The 23990-nt window shown below is 46.0% G+C and overlaps 1 protein-coding gene across 3 annotated transcripts in view; it reads left to right on the top strand.

Annotated features, from left to right (window-relative positions):
• The window catches only part of tmem266 (transmembrane protein 266), a 117525-nt gene that overhangs the window by 64682 nt on the left and 28853 nt on the right, over positions 1 to 23990 (top strand). For 2 of the 3 annotated variants that reach the window (XM_069902550.1, XM_069902548.1), the window contains 6 exons: positions 663 to 870; positions 8207 to 8392; positions 13494 to 13648; positions 14592 to 14665; positions 19588 to 19644; positions 22448 to 22586. In XM_069902550.1, coding sequence (XP_069758651.1) covers positions 821 to 870; positions 8207 to 8392; positions 13494 to 13648; positions 14592 to 14665; positions 19588 to 19644; positions 22448 to 22586 — 661 coding nt within the window. In that variant the 5' untranslated portion in view covers positions 663 to 820. The remainder of the gene's footprint in view (positions 1 to 662; positions 871 to 8206; positions 8393 to 13493; positions 13649 to 14591; positions 14666 to 19587; positions 19645 to 22447; positions 22587 to 23990) is intronic. The other variant, XM_069902549.1, reaches the window with a different exon arrangement.

Here is a 23990-nt window from a genome sequence, read left to right as displayed (position 1 = left end):
ATCATTTGGTTTCTGCTCTCCTCTTTCCCCCCACCCCCCTTTCCTTCCCCTTTCCAATTCTCCCCCCCCTCCCTTTACCCTCCCTTCACCCAGCCATCCTTCCTCCTCCTTTATCATTGCTGTCTCTTCCCTCCCTTCTCCACCTACCATTCCCCGCCTTATGACCACCCGTTTCACTTCCCCGCCATCATTTTTCCATACCTTGATGAAGGGCTCAAGTCCAAAAGTGTCAGTTATGTATTTTTACCTTTGCTGTACAAAGGACACTGCTTGGCCTGGAGAGTTTCTCCAGCTTTGTGTACTCTATTTGCGCACGAGAGGCCAAAAGTGGAGGAGAGATAGGGCAGGGAAGATGTACAAGTAGCAGAGGGAGGCAGTTGCGGACAGAAGTTTAAAGTTGGGTGGCACGGTTAGCGCAAAACCCTGTTACAGCGCCAGTGATCGGGACTGGGGGTTCAAATCCCGCGCTGTTTGTAGGAGTTTGTATGTTCTCCTTGTGTCTGCTTGGGTTTTCCTGGTTGGGGGGGCTCCTGTTTCCTCCCACTGTTCAAAACGACCCGGGAGTTGTAGGTCAATTGGGGTAAGTGGGCGGCACAGGGTCGTGGGCCAAAAGGCCTGTTACCGTGCTGTGTGCCTAAATAAAAAAAATTGTATTTGTATAGATCACCACCTTGGACAGTGCAACACTCCTTCAACTCAGCCTCGGACTTTGTTAAATCTCACGGTAACTTTCTGGGCCAGTATTGGAGCAGTACTGGGAACAGATCCTGAACTTAAAAGGAGATGGTGTCAATGCAGCGAGGGAAAATCGTACATACAGATGGGAGAGTGTGGCGCTGGGATCCAAGCATTTGTCACTGCCTTTAAAAGGTTGGTTCATCCAAAAATAAACTGCTTAATCATTGCTAAATTTAAACCTTCAAAAACTGCAGCCGCAGACTTGCAGGCTAAATAACGAAAGATCAAAGGTGTTTCATCAAGACATATTGCATGAAACAGGCACCCCATTACACTAATCCTACTCTAATCACAGTTTATTCTTCCCACATTCCCAAATGTTTCCCCAGATTCTGACCAACTGTGGAATATTAATCTACCTACCCATGTCTTAGGGATGAGATGGAAAAGTGACACTGTAACAGGGAGAATGTGCAGACAGTTCAGGCAGAAGCCTATGTCCAAACTGAATCCAGGCCTCTGGAGCTCTCCAATGAGCAAGTTGCATTCAAGTAACAACTTTAAAGTAGAAACCACCTCTTCTAATTGAATGATATCCTTTCCTGTAGCAAGGAAACCAGAAGGTCACAGAGTACAGCAAACGTGGCCCTAACAGGGGCTGATGGGCCCATGCAGGCTGCAGGCGACTCGTGATCGGGGGACCGGCACGGGTTGCTGGAGACTGGCTCATGGGAACCTGGTATCGGAGTCAGGATTCAAGAGGGTGCTAAGGGCAAGAAGGGCTCCTGAAGGGGTGCTGAAGGCTTCCTGATCCAAAAGTGAGTCGCTGAGTGTCTGTGGGTTTGCCTCCAGCACTCCTGCAGCCTCTGTAGCCACACAGAGTCCAGTCCAAACCATGAACAATTCGAGCTCCAGATCAAAACCTCTGACGAGATCAGGAAGCCTTCAGTCCCCTCAGCACCCCTCCCGCATCTCAGTTCCAATGTCTGGTACCCCTTCAGCCAGTCTACAACCTGGAGTGAGTCCCTTAACTGCAGCTGCCCGCAGTCTGAGTGGGTTCCTCACCTCGAGTCACCAACAGCTGGCTGCCACCCGTGTGTTGTTCCATCTCAGATCCCCCCTCACTGGTCTGCCGCTGTGGTCACCATCCCGTGGGTCGTCTCCTCTGCTTCTCCTTCTCGAATGTTGGGGGGGGTCTCCCATTTCTGATGCTCTGCACCAGTGCTCTACTTACCTGGAGCCCACAACCCCTCGAGGCTGCTGCCGGGCACAGGTGCCGCCATCTTTGGCCCAGACCCCGCGGTCACAGGATTTTAAAATAAACCACGGTCGGCTCCTTTAATGGGCCGTTTAAAGTCTGTGCAGAGCCGAGGTCAGTGAAGCTATTTCATGGCAAAATATATTAATTATTTATACTTAAGATTCCTAACGTCTCGTGGGATTTGAAAAACTTTTCCACGATCATACTCTGTGGGTTACTGGCTCAGTTACATAAGACTGTCACAATTTGTGCTATATCTTTGAATTTGACAGTAACCTTCACACTGAAGCTAATCTGCTCTCCCCACCTCCCTCCCTTTCTACCTCCCATTCTCTTTCTCTCTCCCCCACCCTTTGGAGTCCTCCAGACCAGACCACACAGAATTCTTAGTAATGTTTTTGTGCTAATGTTACTTGTTAATCGTAATTCCCGTATATCACTGAATGTAACGGCAATAGCAGTGAGATAATCAACCAGCAAAATTAAAATTACGCCTTTAAATTACAATATCATACACACAGCCTTAAATAAATTTAGATTTACATAGTTTCGTGTGGTTAAAGTGAAAATTCGGTAAGAATTTCTACACAAGAATAGAGCACTCAACATGGATTTGTGGGAGGAAGGTCATGTTTGACCAATCTGATTGAATTTTTTGAAGAGGTGACTAGGAATGTGGATGAGGGTAGCGCAGTGGATGTTGTCTATATGGACTTCAGTAAGGCCTTCGATAAGGTACCACATGGAAGGTTAGTTAGGAAGGTGCAGTCTTTAGGTATAAATTTTAAGATAGTCAAATGGATTGAACATTGGCTGAAAGGGAGAGGACAGAGAGTGGTAGTGGATAATTGTCTGTCAGGTTGGAGGCCGGTGACCAGTGGTGTGCCTCATGAATCTGTATTGGGCCCATTGTTGTTCGTTATATACATTAATGATCTAGATGATGGGGTGGTGAATTGGATTAGTAAATATGCAGACGATACTAAGATAGGTGGAATAGTGGATAATGAAGAAGGTTTTCAAGGATTGCAGAGGGATTTGGGCTGCTTAGAAAAGTGGGCTGAAAAATGGCAGATGGAATTTAATGCTGATAAGTGTGAGGTGCTTCATTTTGGTAAGAAGAATCAGAATAGGACATATGTGGTAAATGGGAGAGCATTGAGGAATACAGAAGAGCAGAAAGATTTAGGAGTGACGGTACATCGTTCCCTGAAGGTAGAAACTCACGTGAATAGGGTGGTGAAGAAGGCTTTTAGTATGCTGGCCTTTATCAATCATTGCATGGAATATAGGAGTTGGGAGGTGATGTTGAGATTGTATAAGACGTTGGTGCGGCCTAATTTGGAGTTCTGTGTGCAGTTCTGGTCGCCTAATTATAGGAAGGATATAAACAGAGTGGAGAGAGTGCAGAGAAGGTTTACCAGAATGTTACCTGGGTTTAAGCATCTAGAGTATGGGGAGAGATTGGACAGATTAGGTCTTTATTCTTTGGAGCGTAGAAGGTTGAGAGGGGATTTGATAGAAGTATTTAAGATTATGAAAGGGATAGACAGAGTGGATGTGGATAGACTATTTCCGTTAAGAGGAGGAAAGATTAAAACAAGAGGACATGAGTTAAGAATTAAGGGGCAGAGGTTTAGAGGTAACATGAGGGGGAATTTCTTTACTCAGAGAGTGGTAGCCGTGTGGAATGAGCTTCCGGGAGAAATAGTGGCGGCGGAGTCAATTGTATTATTTAAGAAAAGGTTGGACAGGTATATGGATGAGAAGAAGATGGAGGGTTATGGGCATTGTGCGGGGAGGTGGGACTAGAAAGGGGTGTTTGGTTCGGTGCGGACTAGAAGGGCCTAATGGCCTGTTTCCGTGCTGTAATTGTTATGTTAAAACATTATTAGTTACAACGTTATTAGTAGCGGAGCAGAAGCTGGGCTTACGAAAAATATTTTTATTGTTATAACCAACTATAGGGATATTTTTTATTGAAAAGAATACATTTCTGCTGAAGAACTGCACAAAATCTTTCTAAGACAGTCATTGTGGTGCTTTACAAACTGCGTGTAACAAGCAACAATAGACAATGAACCAGACAGTGTTTAATTTTAAAACACTAATTCTATTTCTAACTATCGTCTTAACTTTTAAACTATACTTAACACGAAATCCATTCCCAACTACGCGGAGGTGTTGTGCGAGTGTGATACCCTAACCATTACAGTCCAGGCCAAAATCGGGAAAGTTACTTCAAAGTTCATTCGTTTGAATTCAGTGTTGAAGTGCAGGCCTTCGAAGTTTGATGCCCAGAATTAATGATGAACTGAAGGGGAAGATTGGAGTTGTGGCTGCTACAGATTCACTAATTCTCCTTGTGTTACCTTTGAAGAAATGTCCATCCACATGGTCATCTCAGTCCTGGTCCTTTTGCAGGCAAGACTCGAACTGGGCGGCCTCCACGAAGCTTCCAAGACCCTGGCACCGGTCTCTCCAAGTGACCTTCACTGTTAGTCCCACTCAAAATGAAGCAAAAGTCCCTCCTGGCACAGGTCAATCCACCGAAAAGGCCCAGTCATTCACAGAGCATGCTTTGCTCTGAATTCCAGAAAAATGGCCGGTCACAAGAGCTGTTTTCCCTGCAGCATCAGAGCGGTTCTCCCTCACAAAATCACGGTGTCTTTGCAAATATATCGAATCTGGAACAGACTGTGACAAACCTCCCCTCAGTTCTTCCAACGTATCGAATTATCACTGGGCTGTGCGAAATGTGAACTGAGACTATTCAGTTCCTCCTGTCTATACTATCCCTTACAGTGAGAATCCCATTTTACTAAAATGGGAGCTTGTAATAGGAGTCACTCCCCTCTGATAATGTCACTCAGTGTGGTCTGCACCTCCCTACTGGCACCAGGACCCCGTCCCTTTTCCAAGATTTCAAACCAGACCTCAGGGATGTATTCTGGAGTTTCTGGCAAGGTTCCAGCAACCAAGACCAGAAAGTGTGGCAGTACAAACAAATCAACGACTTGAATAATAATCGACCAAAGAATTTCTCATTTATATCCTGTAATGGGAGAAATTAGACACACTCCGTGTGTCTCGTGAGGGTAGCTGATAATAAGAGAACCCAGTGGGAAATCTCATGAAATAACAACTCTTCAGTTAGTTCATCCTGCATTTTACTGAGGGGTTTCAAGTTCAATCCCCATTCCAGTCAACGTAGATGATTTTGGTCGAACACTTAAACAGAAGCAAGAGTAGCCCATGCAGCCCTCTGCGTCTGCTTGTTCAATGGACCCGATCCTGTCACCCCTTTCAACTACATAAACCATTGGCATGTTGTCCAGTTCCTTTCATGTCCAAAAATATATTGGTCAGTCTTGAACATCCGCAACAACAGCCCTCTGAGATATGAATTTTAAAAGATTTCAGATTAATTGTCAAGTACCTTTATGATATCACATACAACCCTGAGATTCTTTTTCCTGCGGGCCAGGCAGAATTACCACTTATTGGCAGTGCAAAGAAAAACTGGACACAATGGACACGTGATTTAAAAAATGTAAACAAACTTACAATGCAATACAGAGAAAGAGAAAAATCAATAAAATGCACAAGTAAGAGTCCTTAAATGAATCCCTGATTGAGTTTGTTGTTGATGGTGGAGGGGGAGCAGCTGTTCCTGAACCTGGGGGTGCGAGTCTTGTGGCACCCCTACCTCTTTCCTGATGGCAGCAGCGAGAACAGAGTGTGTGCTGGGTGGTGTGGATCCTTGATGATGGCTGCTGCTCTCCGGCGGCAGCGTTCCCTGTAGAAGTCCTGACAGTGGGGACGGCTTGGCCTATGTGGGCTGTGTCCTCTACCTTTTGTAGGGGGATTCACTCAGGGGTATAGGTATCCCATAACCAGACCGTGATGCAGCCGGTCAGCCCACTTTCCACCACTCTTGTGTAGAAATTTGCCAGGGTTTCCGATGTTGTACCAAACCTCCGCAAACTCCTAAGGAAGAAGAGGTGCTGACGTGCTTTCTTCATGGTGTCATTGGTGTGTTGGGTCCAGGAAAGATCATCTGATATATGGCAAATGGTATGTTGGCCTTCATATCAAGAGGGTTTGAGTCTAGGAACAAGGATACCTTACTGCAGCTGTACAGAGCCTTAGTGAGACCCCACCTGGAGTATTGTGTGCAGTTTTGGTCACCTTATCTAAGGAAGGATGTTCTTGCAATGGAGGGAGTGCAGAGGCGATTCACCAGGCTGATACCTGGAATGGCAGGAATGACATGAGGAAAGATTGCGTAAATTGGGATTGTACTCGTGGAGTTTAGAAGATTGAGAGGGGATCTCATAGAGACATATAGAATTCTGGCAAGACTGGACAGAATGGATGCAGATGGGATGTTTCCAAGGATGGGAAAATCCAGAACCCGGGGCCATGGTTTGAGGCAAACCATTTAGGACCGAGATGAGGAGGAATTTCTATACCCAGAGGGTGGTGAATCTGTGGAATTCATTGCCACAGAGGGCAGTAGAGGCAGGTTCATTAAATCTATTTAAGAGGGAATTAGATCTATTTCTTCAGTATAAGGGTATTAAAGGTTACGGAGAGAAGACGGGGACGGGGTACTGAACTTTAAGATCAGCCATGATCCCGTTGAATGGCGGAGCAGGCTCGAAGGGTCGAATGACCTACTCCTGCTCCTATCTTCTATGTTTCTATATAGTGACTCCCAAGAACTTAAACTTGCTCTCCCTCTCCACTTCTGATTTCCCCCAGTGATCACTGGATTGTACACCATAAATCCCTGAATTTTCAAAAATTAATTTGCCTCCTCTTGAAACACCCCCAAATGATTCAGTTTGTAACACCACACATTAAAGCAGCTTACAAACAAATAAAGAATACACTCATAATCCTCCAGTGATTCACCAGCCTCTAGGAGAAGCTCCTATTACAACTGCTCCAGGTGCCATTGAGGCAAGGAATAGGAGGACAGAACAAATCGACAGCAGTGACCCAGGTTCGAATCTGGCACAGAGTATAAGGAGTTTCTACATTCTCTCTGAGGCTGTGTGGGATTCTGCCAGGGGCTCCGGTTTCTTCCCACCAAAATGTACAGGGATTGTCGGGTAATTGGGGAGGCACGGGCTCATGGGCCAGAAGGGCCTGGGGTCAGTGAGGTAACCTTTGCCTCATTGCAGGCGACCGTCAAGAGCTTGGACAGATTTTGGTCACGGGGAATTGTCAGTGACAGATAAGAAAAGAATCGCTGATTATTAAGGTGGCAGGACACTCCTGAACAAGCACAGTGTCGATTCCCTGCTGAGGAGAAGTGGGCTCGTAACGGCTGTTGGCTACATCTTGGGCTGAGCCAAGCAATTAACTTTATAATTAAATATTCCACTAAGTATGGAAGTGATGTTAAGCAATAACAGACAAGTGCATGTGTGGTGGGAGGTAATTGATTTCATGCTGCCTGTCATCAATTAAGACCCATTACACCATTACAAGTCTGTCGCTGTTTCAGAGAGGAAAGTCTGCATTTTTATCGCACAATTCAATGCCCTCAGCGTATCCCAGCCCATAGCGGGGTCACGTAGCTGCCATTTTCTTATACACAGCAAGTTCCCACAGAGAGCAAAGCATTAATGTGCAGATCTCCCGGTTTGGACAGATTTTGGATGAGGTTCAATATTGACTCCAGGACATGAGGGACAATCCTCAGCTGACCTGCAAAATCATGCCTTGGGATCTTCTTGGATCCACCGGAAAGATGAGGCCTCCAATGGACAAAAACTAAGAGCATGAGGAGGCCAATTGGCCCTCAAGCTTGCCCCACCAATCAATTCAATTAGGGGTGATTTTCCCCCTGCCACATCCTCTCTTCTGCACCAGTTCCCAGTCACCCTTAATTCAGATTTCAGATTTATTGTCAGGGTACATACCTGACATCACATACAACCCTGAGATTCTTTTTCCTGTGGGCCAGGAAGAATTACCACTTATTGGTAATGCAAAAAAAAAACTATACAACGTACACATGTAAACAAACTGACTCCTCTCTGTATTGTACAGTTGTTTACATGTACATTTTTTTTGCACTGGTAATTCTGCCTCACCTGAAGGAAAAAGAATCTCAGGGTTGTATGTGATATCATGTATGTACAAGAAATCTGAAAGTACCATCCCCAGGTTTTAATCCATGTGTAACCCAGCCTGCCCTTGACAGGGAGCCCTGAGAGAGTCCCAGTTTACTCCATTCTGTGTCTCCAGCAGGCTCGGCCAGGAGCGGGACATGCCAGATCTGGAGATCATCTCACAGCAGGTGGAGGAGAGCCAGTGCGTTGCCCCCGTGCAGCTGGTCAGCTTCGCCTACCGCGACCTGCCGCTGGCCGCCCTCGACCTCTCTATGGCCGGCTCGCAGCTGCTCTCCAACGTGGACGATGATGACCGGAGGGAGAGGTGAGCTTGCCGCCAGTCACGTCCCATTCCCCCATCGAAACCTTTGTGACTCCTCTCAAATGTCACCCTGAATCACATGGCAGGCATTTCCATGCACTTACCTCTCTCCGCGGAACCACTCAAGCCTGTCTTTATTTCACAACTCACTGTCACTTGATCAATTGCAATTTAAATTGTTGTTGAGTAATTAAATCTGTGATTAATAATTAACAAGAAGCCTCGTACATTTTCAAGATTATTTTATTCTCATCTAATTTTTTTATAACCAAAAATAGATTTTATTCACAATGAATTATGTACAAAAAAGAAAACCATTCAAACTCTTTTCACACATCATATCTATGCATTCCCATCAATGTACATTGTTTCCCCTTTACCCCATACGCTAGGCACCCTCGCTCCGTCCGCACCGGTGACAGACACCTCCCAGTAGCCAACCATTTCAGTTCTGTGTCACAGTCCCACACTCACATGTCTGTTCATGGCCTCATATTAATATCCCACCAAGACCATCTGCAAATTGGAGGGACAACACCTGATTTTTCCATCTGGGCCCTCTCCAACCAGATGGCATTAACATCGACTTCCCCAGTTTCTGCTAACCTGCTTTCCTCTTCCCCCTCCTCCCCTTTCCAGTTCTCCTCCCTCCTTTCATCCAGCCATCCTTCCTCCCCTTGCTCACTACTGTCCTCTTCTCCACCTATCACCTCCTGCCTCTACGACCACCCCTTCCCCCTGCCCCCCCCCAATCTTTTGTTCGGACACCTGCCCACATTTTGATGGAAGGGTTCAAACCCAAAACGTTGGTTATGTATTTTTACCTCTGCTATATAAAGGACACTGTGTGGCCTGCTGAGTTTCTCCAGTGTTGTGCTTTTGCCACCTTTGTGCTTCTCCCCCTCTGTGGTTTGAGGGACTTCCCCTTGGTCTCAGCCCCTCAGTGCCTGGAGTGGACCTTGCCCACAACGGCCTCGCTTTGGCTGCCCCAAGCCTCTGTGCGTCCCTCCGTTCGTCATGTAATAATGCAGAAAATGTTCCATTACATGAAATTTGCCTGCCGTAAGGTAGGTATTGCCTTACGTTAAGAGAGAATGAGAAGCAAAAAAGAGTCCCATCAGAGACACTGTGTCCGTGGATTCGTCTCTAGTGCTCCCGCAGCCTCTGCCACCGCACGGACACCTATTCAATCCATCAGCAAGCCGATCTCTAGGTCCAAACCTCCGACCCATTCAGGAAACATTCAGTGCCCTTCAGGAGCCCTCTCGCCCTCAACGAACACGGGTTCCAATTCCTGGCTCCTGTCAGTGGGTCTCCAGCAGCCTGCACCTGTGTGGGCCCTTCAGCCGCCGAGCCTCTCCCTGGTCTGCTGCCGTGGTTACTGTCCTATGTTTCTCCTCCTGCTCCACTGCTTTCCCGGAGTCTGCAAGCTCTCACGGCCACCACCGCCAATGTTCTCATTATCGACACGGTTGGCGTGACGCCGTTACAACGCCAGCGATCAGGACCAGATTTGGATTTGAATCCCGCGCAGTCTGTAAGGAATTTGTACGTTCTCCCTGTGTCTGCGTGAGTTTTCCCCGGGGGCTCCAGTTTCCTCCCACCCTTCAAAAACCTACTGGTGTTGTAGGTTAATGGGGTGTAAATTGGATGGCACGGACTTGTAGGGCCGAATTGTCCTGTTAAAATCTCTAACCTTTTAAAAAATAAAAATAAATAACAAAATCCCAGAAAGTTGGGCTAGTTCCATGGAAGTTAACATTGCAGCCAACATTAACACAATTACCGGGGTTGGTTGTGATCAGAATAATTCAGGTGGTTCCTCCCTTTCCACACATGTCGCACCATTAAAACCACTTGAAACTGTCAACACAGTAAGTGCTGTCATTAATACTGCTGCCGCATAGTTCCAGAGGGTCCTTGTTTCGATCCTGACCTCCAGTGCTGTCTGTGTGGAGTTTGCCCACTCTCCCTGTGACCAGGTAAAACGTGGAGGTTAGTACATTAGTTGGCTGCTGTGAAACAGAGCATTCTGTAGACAACGTTTCAGGCCTGAGTCCTTCAACAAGGTACAAGAAAAATGGAAGCAGCTTCCCGAACAAAATGGTGGGGAGAGGGGCAGGGGAAAGAGCACAGATCCACAGGCAGGATCAGGGAGGGACAGCACAAGAGCTCTCTCTGTTGAAGGGACCAGTGGGGAAGGAAGTGAGGTGGGAGGCTGGGGAAGCCAGATGGGGGAGGTGGGGATGAGGGCAGAGGGTGGAGGGGGCAAGAAGGGGGAATGTCAGATGGTGGGGGCAGGCGGGGAGGTTAGAGGAGAGGTGGAGGAGAAGAGAGGGTCCTAGGGCCGAGAGGTGGGAAGAAAGGGGAATCTGAAAGGGGTGGATTGGGGTGATCAGGGAGAAGTGTGAGGGGATAAGGTGAAGGGGATGAGCCTGTGAAATTGCTTCTTTGTATGGGTAAATGGTGGGCTCAGGTAACAATTGTTGGGGAGAATAAAATGGGATTGGTGTAAATGAATCTTTCATGGTCCATGCAGACTTGGTGGGCCAGAGTAAACTTTCATGGAAGTCACACTAGCGTTCAGGTGAAATGATTTGGGCTTCACTGTCAAGTTCACCATTCCTAATGATCCCTGATCTTAGGCAGTTCAGAGTGAAGCATAAATTTAAATTTAAATTAAATTAAGATAATTTTATATGGGTTTGCACAACATTGAGGGCCGAAGGGCCTATACTGTGCTGTAGTGTTCTATACATATATCATGGTTACAGGCCATTTCGGCCCACGAGTCTGTGTTGCCCAATTTACAAACACGGTGGGAGGAAACCAGGGCCTCCAGACATGGAGAACGTACAAAATCCTTAAAGACAGTGCAGGATTCAAACCCAGGCCCTGATCACTGGCGCTGTAACGGTGATGCGTTAACCGACGCACCAACTGCGCCGCCCACATTCGGGAATGGGTAATAAATGATCATCTGGCCGACGACATGTGTATCTTGAAAACAAGTAGCTGAAGAAGAATGATGGTTTGTAGCGAGGCAGTCAAAGCTGGAGATGAGAAAGCCATGGATAATAATGGACAAAGTTCAAAGGTCAGATTTATTGCCAGCCTACACACATGACATCACCTACAACCTTGAGATTCTTCTTCCGGCGAGCCAGGCAAAATTTCTACTTATTAAGATTCTCTCCTCGTGTACCCTCACATGCAACAGTCAGGAGGTAGCAAGGAACAAACTGAGCATCTGGAGAAAACGAAACAGAATTATGTTTAATGGCAAAGAAAAGTCAGCGCGAGAAAACCGTCAGGACAGTTTTCCCTCTTACCCGCAGATGCTGCCTATCCTACCTGAGTGTTTCTGATTTTGTTTCTGACTTCCAGCCACTGCAGCATTTGATTTTCCTTCGTTTTTATTTATTCCAGTTGAGCGTCCGAATGTAATGGTTCTACTTGATGCTTCAGTGATTCCATGGTCACATGGAGACATGCTAATAACAACATCTGGGGTGTCCTTTATCATGGCTTTATAACCTGATTTCAACTCACTCGTGAACAATATGTTGAACAAATGACTTTCACAGATGATTATCTGTAAAGTTAATATTCGGCAGTTGGTCGGGACAAATTGCATGCGCGCGCACGCCCCCCCCCCCCCCATGTGCGCACACACAGACACACGCACCAATGCACAGACAAACGGACATACACACATACATTCACGTGCACATGTGCTCACAAATGCGCGCGTGCATACACACACAAACAAATCCAACCTTTACAGACAAATATGTAATTAAGCATACTGATATAGAAACACATACCGTAGATAAAGACACAATCACACACAGACAGCTAGATAAGGAAACCCTAAAGCCCGCACAAAGACATGGAGGAACAAAATCACACACAGACAGCTAGATAAGGAAACCCTAAAGCCCGCACAAACACATGGAGGAACAAAATCACACACAGACAGCTAGATAAGGAAACCCTAAAGCCCGCACAAACACATGGAGGAACAAAATCACACACAGACAGCTAGATAAGGAAACCCTAAAGCCCGCACAAAGACATGGAGGAACAAAATCACACACAGACAGCTAAATAAGGAAACCCTAAAGCCCGCACAAAGACATGGAGGAACAAAATCACACACAGACAGCTTTGCATGCATAACATAAACACACAGATATGTATATACACAAAACCACAAATAATTATGGGCAAAGAGAAACAAACAACATGCACACACTCTCACTCAAATGAAGCTGCTTGCCTGCTTCTCCCCAGGGACGAGAGGAGGAGGCAGCTCTTCCTGCTTATTTAATTAGTGTGCAGTTTAATTTATCTCAGAGGAACGCTCAGGGGCATCTTGTTATCTAACAGGTCACACACACCTGTCTGCTGCAGGAGTAGCCCACAGCAACAGGGAGTCCAGGCACTTCGTCTTCATACATGAAGTAACTTCTCTCAGAATTTAATATCTTGAGAGGGCAGAAGATCATTTTGATGGTTGTTTTCCCAGTGTTGCTTTGATTGGCATTTCTCTGTCTATACCAAGGCTGCAGGTTAATTGACCCTGAACTCACTACAATTCAGCTGTTTCTTCTCTCCTGTTCTGTTATGTTGACTCTCCAAGTGGATTGAGGAATGCAAGGATCAGGTGGATATTCCCTGGTGAGGAAGCTTAAAGGGGTGGCTACATTTACTTCACGTTCTTGGACTATGAGGTCCCGAATTCACAAAGGGATTGATGTCCAGGGTACACGACACAATATACAGTCAGAGAATCCTGCAGTGTAATTTCAATATCGGATGCGTCAGACATATTATAGGTAGCCTGATGATTTGAACTTGAGTGAATGGTTCACTCAGCTCCTTAGTGTGGTAGTATTGGTAAAAGACTTTAGTCTCGTGGATGACCAGTGGAAACCTTTGACTAGTTTTAAGGTCTCCTTGCCTGACTTGATTGGATCACGTGTAACCAGGTTACAAGCCAAAATTATGCCGTTATTGTGTGGTGATCTAGATGTCCTGGCCACACGTTGTCCGTTAATGCAGACCCTCTGTTCTACACTCCACCAACCCCCCCTACCAGCTCCAATTGGCTGAAGCCTTGTTGTGGGAGACGAGCGGCAGTTTGGCAAGTGGTCCTGCTCAGTGTTGGGCTCAACTGCTTCCTGGTGGCTGCGGTGGTCTTGGTCGTTCTACTGTTGACTCTGGAACTCCTCATTGATACCAAGCTGCTTCAATGTGAGTACTGTGTTCATATTAATCAGTGAGTACTGACCCCCATGACCACTGACCCACCTGTTTTCTTGACACTTGGTGTGACGGTGATCTGAGGGTATAGTACTCAGAGCGAATACTGACTCTAGTGTTACTACAGGTACAGTACCCCTTATCCAAATACCCGAAATCCGAAATGATCCAAAATCCAAAACTTTTTTCGTCTGTGGTCCCATGAGGTAACACATAACAGAGTTCAGAAATCCCGATCAGAGAACGGGAAGTAGCGGACGTACGTAGTGCGTAATAGCGTGTAGATTTTCATTATATGTCTACTTCAGATCATTTGTACAAATTATTTGTATTGTAATGTGAATGCATTATCTTTAACCTTGTGTGAGCGAGGGCATTTTTTAAATGGTGTTCCGAAATCTGAAACTCTTCACACATTTCGGAAACGGGGAACTCGACCTGTGTTACTCCATATTGGTGCTGACCCCAGTTCTAGTGTTACACAGAGAGAGCTCCATTGTGAGTGGGCAAGGTTACGCAGAGTGTATACAGACCCCAATGTAGCAAGGCTACACTCTCCTGAATATGAAGTTACAGTGAGTACAAACCCAGTGCTAGTCTTTGTCTCGGTAACGTGTAAACTTCAGGGCAGTCTGAGTATTAACCTTGCTGTGTGTGAATATTGACTACTTTACAATGCTACTCAGTATGAATACTCATTCTAATGTGCCACATTACTCCAGCGTGTGCTTCTTTGCATGAGAAGATCCCAGAGTTACTCATTGTACAGGCCCCATTGTCAGCACGAACCCCGATGTGTGATGTTACTGACATTGTGCATTGTTAATGTACTAACAATTCTGAGACCTCTCCTCTCTTTCCGAGAGAAAAGTCTGTCATCGTCTTCATGTTTTCTAATTAATGTTCTTCCTTTTTGTCCTCGCCCATGTTGAAGTTACCAGTGCGTTCCAGTTTGCTGGAGTCATTCATTGGATAAGTCTTGTTATTCTCTCTGTCTTCTTCACAGAGGTGAGTGTTTGCTGCAAGCCTCCGGTTACTGGCCGCTTGTTCAACAGTGATTCGTAGTGCTATTGATCTCCTGTTTGATGCTGCAACACTAACTCACTGGTGTCTCCTTTGGCACCCCGGACCGAAGGGCTGGTTAAGGTGTCAACTTCAATGGGATGTAACGCTGAAGGCTTTGTCATTTGACCAGCCCTGTTGATCTACTGAAACATCCCACCTGAGCCTTTTTGATTCTCCTAATAAAAACATAGAAATGTTGGAGGAAGTCAGCAGGTCTCACGGTGTCCATAGGAGGTAAAGTACCTTGAAGAAGGGCTCAGGCCCGAAATGTCGGCGATATACCTTTGTTTTTTTATGGGTGCTGATTTCCTCCAGCATTTCTAAACATCGTTACCTCCTGTGGACGCTGCGAGACCAGCCAGCATCTATGTGTCTGCGTATGCAGACTTTCAGGTTTCACTTTATTGGTTCCCCGGTCAAATAGGAATCAAAGAGGCTCTCTATTAACCACTTAGAAGACTGTTTCGTTTAGAATACAGCACGGTAACAAGCCCTTCCGGCCCACAAGACTGTGCCTCCCAAATACATCAATTAACCTACAAACCCTGTACGTTTTTTGAAGGGTGGGAGGAAACCAGAGCACTCGGAGGAAACCCACACGGACACGAGGAGGGGCGAACAGACAGCGCGGGATTCAAACCCCGGTCGCTACGCTGTGGTAGTGTTGCGCTTCTCAAAACCTGACTTGTTTCCCCATCTCCAATGATCTGTAATAAAAGTCCATAAATTATTTTAATTTTAAGACCTAGCATCTTTTCTGCTGGGTTTAGTTTTGGAAATTAATTTTCTATTCCTGGGCGCCTCAGCCAGTCCAATGACTGGCATGTATTTGGAGGGTCCTGAACTTGTGAAATTTGTGAAATAGATCCAGGTGGCTTTTTTTTTTAATGCGTTTCATCCAATCCCTTCTTAGTAGTTTTGTTGCCCATTAACTTCTCCAACAAACCAGCTGGATTTAAGTCACTCAGTGAAGTTAGTTTCCCTTCACTGAAGTTACAGGCCCAGGGTTTGAACCTCCCCTTCAATTCACTCATCATAAAGAGCGCCAAATCTACAAAAAACAATGTCTGCACTGTTATAACCACCAAGCTTTTCTTGCCTAATAGTAACTGTTTATATTATCTTTTTAATTTAATGTGTACTAATGTGATGCATTTTTACAAAGTACCTGTTCGGCTTTAGTATCTAAGAATTTCGGTGCATATCATGTATAAAAATCGACCCACCTATTTTTGCCCCCGGCCGCCTGCCCATCCGAGCTCCCGACTCCCCGGCCGTGGATCCTTGCCCCGACCATATGCCCATCCAAGCTCCTGACAGCCCGACCGCCAACCCTCCGAGATCCCGACGTGCTGACCATCCACCCATCCGACCTCGTGACGCCTCGGCTGCCCGCCCATCTGAGATCCCGGCGCGCTGACCATCCACCCATCCGACGCCCATCTGAGCTCCCGACGCCCCAATCGCGGATCTTTGGCCCGGCCACCTGAATACCAGATCTCCCAGAGCCCGCGCCATAGAATCTCTCCTAGGCCCCGGACGGCTGCCCATCCGACCTCCCGAGCCCCGAACGCGGACTTACCACCCAGTCCTAACCATCCCAACTACCGATGCCTTGAATGACGCGGGAACTTACTGCAGTCAAAAGAAGTATCGTGTAAAAATTGATTCCCCCCAGCCCCAAATTTGACTCAAATAATTGGTCCCCAAAACTTAACTATTTCACGAGTGTATATGGTATGTACGTTATACAATGTGTGAAACAAGAAATTCCACAGATACTGTGATTGTAGTTAATACAACCAGATGGCATTAACAGGGACTTCTCCGGTTTCTGCTAACCTGCTTTCCATTCTCCCTCCTTTCCCTTTGTCTTCATTCCTTTAGCTCTCCACCCTCTTCCCTCTCCATTCACAGAGCCATCCCCCTCCTCCCCCTGTTTGCTGCTGTTCCCTCCCTCCCTCCTCCACCTTCTGCCTGTGGGACCATGCTCTTCCCCCTGCCCCTACCATTTTGTTTGAGCGACTGCTCACATTTTACTCATACCTTGATTACAAAACGTTGGTTCTGTATCTTTATCTTTGCTACATAGAAGTCACTGTTTGACCAGCTGAGTTTCTCTAGCAATTTTATTTACTTAAACCGCGGGGCCTGCAGACGTTTGTGTTTTACAATTGCTCTTCAGCAACCTCACCTCCTGTGAAACACTCAGGGACGGGAAAGGCGCTGTGCAGATGCAAGCTTTCATTCTTTTGCCCAGCATCTGCTGGCCGCTCCAGATCACGTTGAAAGAGTTGACATCTACGGCAGTACACCTGATCCTTATTCAGACTAAATATACCTTGTAAGGGATTTTAATTCAAGACTTGGCAATAATTCACATGATCAGATGATCCAGAGTGACACAGACACCAAAAAAAAACCCTTAGAATTAATTTTAAACTTTCTGCTGACTGAACATCCCAGCTCATCTTGATTTCCTTTCATTTTGACTTCTCTTCCCATTTATTCAAGGGAAATGGGCTAGTTCATTCACCTTTAATGGCTGCATTCATCAGCCGTTCCCATTGTGAAGCACCGTTGATTTTCCAGAAGGATCTTTTTTAAGTCTTTTCATTCAAGACAGCAATTGTAACATTAACCAGGGCTGAATCCATCGGTGTCTTCCTCTGCTCTCAGTAATGTTCCCCGCCCTCAAACCCAGGCATCCTCTTTCCTGTGGTCAGGCCAAGCAACAATGGAAAAGGTGTTGAGGCGGGAGTGGCCAAAGTTTTTTTTTTGCTTGTGGACCACACACAGAAAAATACAAGGAGTCACAGGCCGAACAATATTAAGTCTGGCAGTTTGCAACCAATTACGCTGGCACAAAAAGTGTTTTAGACCAGAAAACCCCGGTACCATTGAAAATTCATTTTCTATCAAAATAACTCTACAACACTCTCACTGAACAGTTTGGCTGTTGATATTACTGCAGCTTATTGAGGTGTGCTCACATATTTCAGTCGCCATTTATGGTAAATCTTCTCTGAACCCTCTTCAACCCCAGCACATCTTTTCTCAAATACGGCACCCAAAACTATACACCTCCAAGTGAGATCTCACCAGTGTTTTATCGTCTCAACGTGTTATCCATGATCTTGTACGCTATCCCTCCAGATATGAACGCCAACATCACATTCACCCTCTTCACCGTCGACTCAACCTGGAGGACTCCCAAGTCCCTATCAGAAATTTGAATTTTCTCCCCATCTAAATAATGATCTCCCCGTCTATTTCTTCCACCAAAGTGCCTGACCGTGCACTTTCCAACACTATCTTTCATCTGCCACCTCTTTGCCCATTCTCCTCATCTATCCAAGTCTTTCTACAGCCTTTCAGTATCGTCAAAGCCTCCTCCTATACCACCTATTCTGCAAACCTAGACAGAACATAAAGAGAAGTGATTTCCACCTTAAATATACCTAATCATCCAACCCCCAGCACCCCCTGGGGGTAGAAAATTCCAGAGATTCACCGCCCTCTGAGAGAAGAACTCATGCATGCAAGTTCTAAATCTAAATGATTGCCCTCCTACCTGGTAACTATGTCCCCTCAGCTGCCACTTAGTGCGGAAAGTCGAAAGATGGAGCCGATCCTGTCATCCGACTCATGGACAAAGTTTGTGGATTTAAAGAGCACACAGATTTGGTGTTCGAAACAATGGGTGATTTATTAAACCAGGGTCGGGTCCGATGGGGGCATCTGTAGGCATTGCCCCTTCTCCAAACGAGTTGTGCCCCCATACAGTCGCGGCCATCCCTGGCCGTTAGGTCCTCCCACGCCAGTAACGTCTAGGTTGACGCATGCTAGCGACTCTCCACCCATCCCCAGCCAGGTCACTAGCCTGCATCAGGCATCAGTAGTGTTTAGTGACACTTGGTTCAATAAAACGAGCGGCCTCATGCCCCATGATGGAGGGGCAGATGGCGTTAACAACAGGTAGGTCCCAGCTATCACCCTCCCCAGTAGGTTCCTGCTAGCACACCCCCCCCCCCACAGCTGAGCAAGCCCCCTCTAAATCGCTAATGCCCCCCTCTATCATACATTCTGCCACTGACCCTATATTAAACTGATTTTCATGAGGAGATGATCCAGGTTCAGGTTTTATACTCCTCAATGATTAAATAAACTTAGTTTTACAGATTTGATGACAGAATGGGAGTGACAAAAATCTCGTTACTGGCAAGATAAAGATTGATTACAGAATAGGATGCTTTATTATCCAGAGTGAAACACGGCAGTCTGCAGATGCTGCGATTGTGGTGAAAACATAGAAACGCCAGAGAACCTCAGCAGCGTCCAAAGGAGGTAAGGATATATCGCCGACGTTTCGGGCGCCCGCCTGCTTTTTGCTCGTACCTTGACGAAGGGCTCAGGCCTGAAATGTCGGCGATATACCTTTACCTCCTATGGACGCTGCTGAGATCCTTGGCATTTCTGTGTTTTCACCACAATCGCAGCGTCAACCGACTGTTGTATTTCACTCCCTCTATACTCAGTCTGGTTCCTTGTATCTTATCCAGTAACAACATGAAACCTGGAGACCATGTTACCTTATTGGATTGGTTCCGTGTTGTATTTTTCCACAGCTTTTGCTATTTAGAATGATTTTGACTTTACCAAGCAGGGTTTGAACTTTGATATTTGTGTGCCAAGAAACTGCTCAACAGTGGATTCTCCAGTTCTGAATTTTGCGGTGCACAGTATCCTTTCAAAATGAATAGTGAAACATTTAATTAATCTAAAAGGTCATGTCTCTATTTTGTTTGATCTTTTTCTCTCTCTCTCTCTCTCTCTTTCTCTCTCTCTCTCTCTCTCTCGTTCAGACTATCTTCAGAATTGTTGTCCTTGGGATTTGGGATTACATCGAGAACAAAGTGGAGGTACGTTCTGGAGAAATGTCTGCAGATCCCGGCCCTTCATCCTAAAGCCCATTAGTTGAGTTTAAGTTCACAGTTAAGTGAGATTCCCTTGTAGAAAGCAGCTTGAACTGATGCAGAGTAATTATTGCAGATTGGATGTGGCTTAAACAGAGGGAGATCCCCGTCCTCTGTCCAAAATCTCTCCACCAGCTAACCTGAATTGATTAATGGAACCAAAGGGGCACTGTAGGAGCAGGGAACTGGTGAGGCCACATCTGGAGCACTGCGTGCAGTTCTGGTCTCCTTACTTGAGGAAGGATGTTCTGGCTTTGGAGGTGGAGCAGAGGTGATTCCAGGGATGGAGTGGTTGGCCTATGAGGAGAGATTGAGTTGTCTGGGACTGTACTCACTGGAATTCAGAAGAATGAGAGGGGATCTGATAGAAATATAAAATTATGAAAGTCCTCTTTAAGATAGAAGTAGGTTAGCTGTTTCCATTGGTGGGGGAGACCAGAACTAGGGGACACAGCCTTAAGATTCAGGGAGTAGATTTGGGACGGAGATGAGGAAGAACTGCTTTTCCCAGAGGGTGGTGAATCTGTGGAATTGAAGCAGTGGAGGTGACCTCAGTGAAAATATTTAAGACAAGGGTGGATAGATTTTTACATAGTAGGGAAATTGAGGGATGTGGGGAAAGGCAGGTAGGTGGAGATGAGCCCATCATCAGATCAGCCATGATCTCATTGAATGGAAGAGCAGGGTTGATGGGCCGAATGGCCGACTTCTGTTCCTATTTCTTTAAAGGAACTGACAGCGAAGGAATGCAGAGAGTGGTTGCAAACAGTTGTTTCTTGATCTGGAGGAGGGAATGTTGACTCTCCAGGATCGTTGTGTGGACCAAGGCTTTTCATGATGTGTATTAATAGCAGACTTCTACATTTAACCCTCAAGCTTTTCACGATCTGGGCATCTCTGACAGTGAGAATGTGAAATTAAAAGGTTGACAGACAGGGAGGGAGAATAACTGCACTCCATTCTCTTGTTTATTCAATAAGGTTGGAGATGATTATGAACTCCGTATTTGGCAAAGACCGTAAAATACTATTAACCATTGGGTAAAGGACATGACGCCGGTTAACGAATCCCAAGAAAATTCTGTGTGTACTTATCTGGTGAAAGTTTGTTTGAATGTTCTGGAAACCTGGAAGATTGTCTATATAAATAGGTAACCTGTGGGCCACGAAGCAGACTTGTTTAGGGCAAGGCTAGCTGCTCCTGGCAATGCTTCTTGCTGCAATGGAGTTCTCATGCTTTGCAAAGTGAATATAAAACATTTTGCAGGTGCACTCATGTTTGTTTATCAAGCAGCTTCAGGTCCACCTTAACACCAGCATTTATTGCCCAACCCCTTCTTGCCCAGGAGAGGGCAGTGGTGAGCTGTGCAGGCTGGTGAATTCACTCCCACGGAACTGCTGCAAGGATTTCCAGAAGTTAGACCCAATGTGGCAGGGGGCTGCAATATATCTCCAAGTCAGGGAAACTGCAGACAGTCATGTTGCCATGTAACCGACTCCTAGGTCAGTGGTTCTCAATCTTTTTATTCCCACTCACTTAACCTCCTTAAGTAATCCCTTACTAACCACAGACCATCTATTGCACTAATCACAGACTTTAAGTATTCCCTTTGCCATTGGTGCTCTGTGATTAGTAAGGTGGGATGTGGGTGGAAAGAAAAAGATTGAAAACCACTGTTTTAATCGTCCCTCATTGACTCGTTATATGAAAGGTTTCGTAACTCCAAAGGAAATGGACCAATGACAATTTTTCTCAAGGTAAGTATTTCAATAACAATTGGGCCTAGAGCAGTAGCTCTCAACCTTCCCTCTCCACTCATATTTCACCTTAAGCAATTCCTTACTAATCACAGAGCACCGATGGCAGAGGGATTACTTAAAGTGGGATGTGAATGGGAAGAAAAGGGTTGAGAACCACTGATCTATAGCATTGGATGACATAGGTGCTCTGTGGTTAGTAAGGGGTTGGTTAAGGGGGGTCTGTGAGTGGGAAAAAATTGTTGAGAGCCACTGGTTAAAGAAGACCACCTTAACTAATCTGACACAGAGTTTATTTTAAATTATATCTCTGCTCTTCTATTCCTCTTGAAATGAACACCAGGGTTGCATGTTCCTTCTTCACCTCCGACTCAACCGGCAAGTTTACCTTCAGGCTGTCCTGCACGAGGACTCCCAGGTCCCTTTGTACCTGTTCTTTTCTCAGTTTTCACCCCATTTGGAAAATAGTTTGCCCCTTTATTCCTTCTACCAAAGCGCATGACCCTACACTTTCCAACATTGTTATTTCATTTGCCACATCTCTGCCCGTTCTCCTAATCCAGTGGTTCTCAACCGTTTTTTCCCCCACTCACATACCACCTACACCAGTGGTGCTCTGTAAGGGATTACTTAAGTTGAAAGGATGAAAATCACTGCCCTGGTGGTTAAGCTGCTGAGCTTGTGGCCAATTTCAAAAGAGGGAAGGAAACATTTAGAAAGACGGACAATTAAAGATTTAAAGAGCGATGCCCCCATTGAACTCGTGTGCAATTTAGCAATTATGTTTGATGAGATATCAGGAATGGACGGGAATATTTGTGGGTGAGCACTGAGGTTCAGTTAGATGTCCCTTGAATTCTATCCCAGCAGAACACACCTTGAGTGGGAACTCTGAAGCATGGCCCGTAGCATTCATTCACGACCATGCTGGCGTCCAGCCACCATGTCTGATTGAGGTGAGACGCGGTCACAGCTGCAGTTCTCTTTTGCAGGTGTTCGATGGCGCGGTCATTGTCCTGTCCTTGGCGCCGATGGTGGCTTCGACTGTGGCAAATGGGCCCAGCAGCCCGTGGGACGCCATCAGCCTGATCATCACCCTTCGAATTTGGAAAGTCAAGCGCATCATTGATGGTGAGTGGTAGCTGTCAATGTTTCGCTGCTCCTCTCCTTCCTGGGAGCAGGGGCTTACGTCATTGACTCAAGAATGTTTGCGGCACCTTTCACCTTCTTCAAGATCAGGTTGTTTACAATAGCGCAGAATGGGAGGAAAGGTTAAGATCCAGCAGGTAAAATGGTAAAAGTCCCAAAATTCGGACTGATCAGGGTCCGAATTTTTGGATTTTCCAGAATCTCAGGCAGTATAAGTGTGTCGCTTACATAATGCACGCACGCAATGTACACACGTATTGCACGTGTGTAATATGTGCACATTATACATGCATGTAATACAGGCACGTGGGCACACAAAAACCAAGAGTTATCAAGGTTCAGATTCCCTGGTGGTCTGGATTTCTGATATCCAGATTTTTGAGTTTTTACTGTAATAGCATCCTGGGAGTGGCAGAAATGCGCTGTGTGATCACCATCAGTTAGCCCAGCCATTCTCAACCTTTTCTTCAGTTCTCTCCTAGGACTCCGCTCAAAGTTTATGGGCCCACTTCTTTGTGAAGCAGTCAAGTTTTGGTTTCTTCCATACTTCTCTCCTACTGACGACATAAACTTTTTTTTTAATGTCCTGTGGTCCCCAAGGGGATTGAAGGGGCCCTGTTGAGAATGACTGAGTTAACTCAGGTCAGACCCAGAACTATGGCAAAGAAAATCTCCCTCTGAGGAAAGAGACATGTCCCAGATGTTAAGAGTGCCTTTTAATTTTAAATTTTGATGTACAGCCCCTTCCGGCCCATGAGCCCGCGCTGCCCAAATACCCCAATTTACCTACAACCCCATATGTGTGAGGAAACCAGAACCCCCAAGCAGACACAGGGAGAATGTAGAACGCAGGATGCGAACCCAGATCACTGGTGCTGTTAAAACATTGTGCTAGCCGCTATGCTAACCTTGCTGCCCTTTCTTCAACCTAAATTTCCACATCTCGAGTGATTAGTGCACACCGTTCCGAATAATATTTACTGTCTGACTCGAGACTCTATGGGGGCATTTTATCTGAATATAAAAACATAGACAAGTTGATCTCTCAAACCTGTTCCTGTATCACAGCTGATCCGATCTTCTCCATTCCCCACCTGTTTCCCTATTCCTAGTTTCAGATTTATTGCCAGAGTACGAAAATGACATCACATCCACAGACCATATCCAATGCACGGTTCGATCCAGTTTACAAGCCCCATTCAGTGTGGGCTTGATTTGACAGTACAACAATAAGTTGGAGGTGCAACACCTAATTTTCCGACTGGACCCTCTCCAACCAGATGACATTAATATTTTCCAGCCTACTTCCCTTTCTCCCTCTCTTCCCCATCCCTTTGTTATCTTTTCTCCTCTACACCCCCTTCCCCCTCCATTCGCAGAGCCATC

Source organism: Narcine bancroftii, chromosome 11 (assembly GCF_036971445.1).
Source record: "Narcine bancroftii isolate sNarBan1 chromosome 11, sNarBan1.hap1, whole genome shotgun sequence".
Lineage (NCBI taxonomy): Eukaryota > Metazoa > Chordata > Chondrichthyes > Torpediniformes > Narcinidae > Narcine > Narcine bancroftii.
Note: the sequence above shows the minus strand (reverse complement) of the source record. Positions and strands in the feature narration are given on the sequence as shown.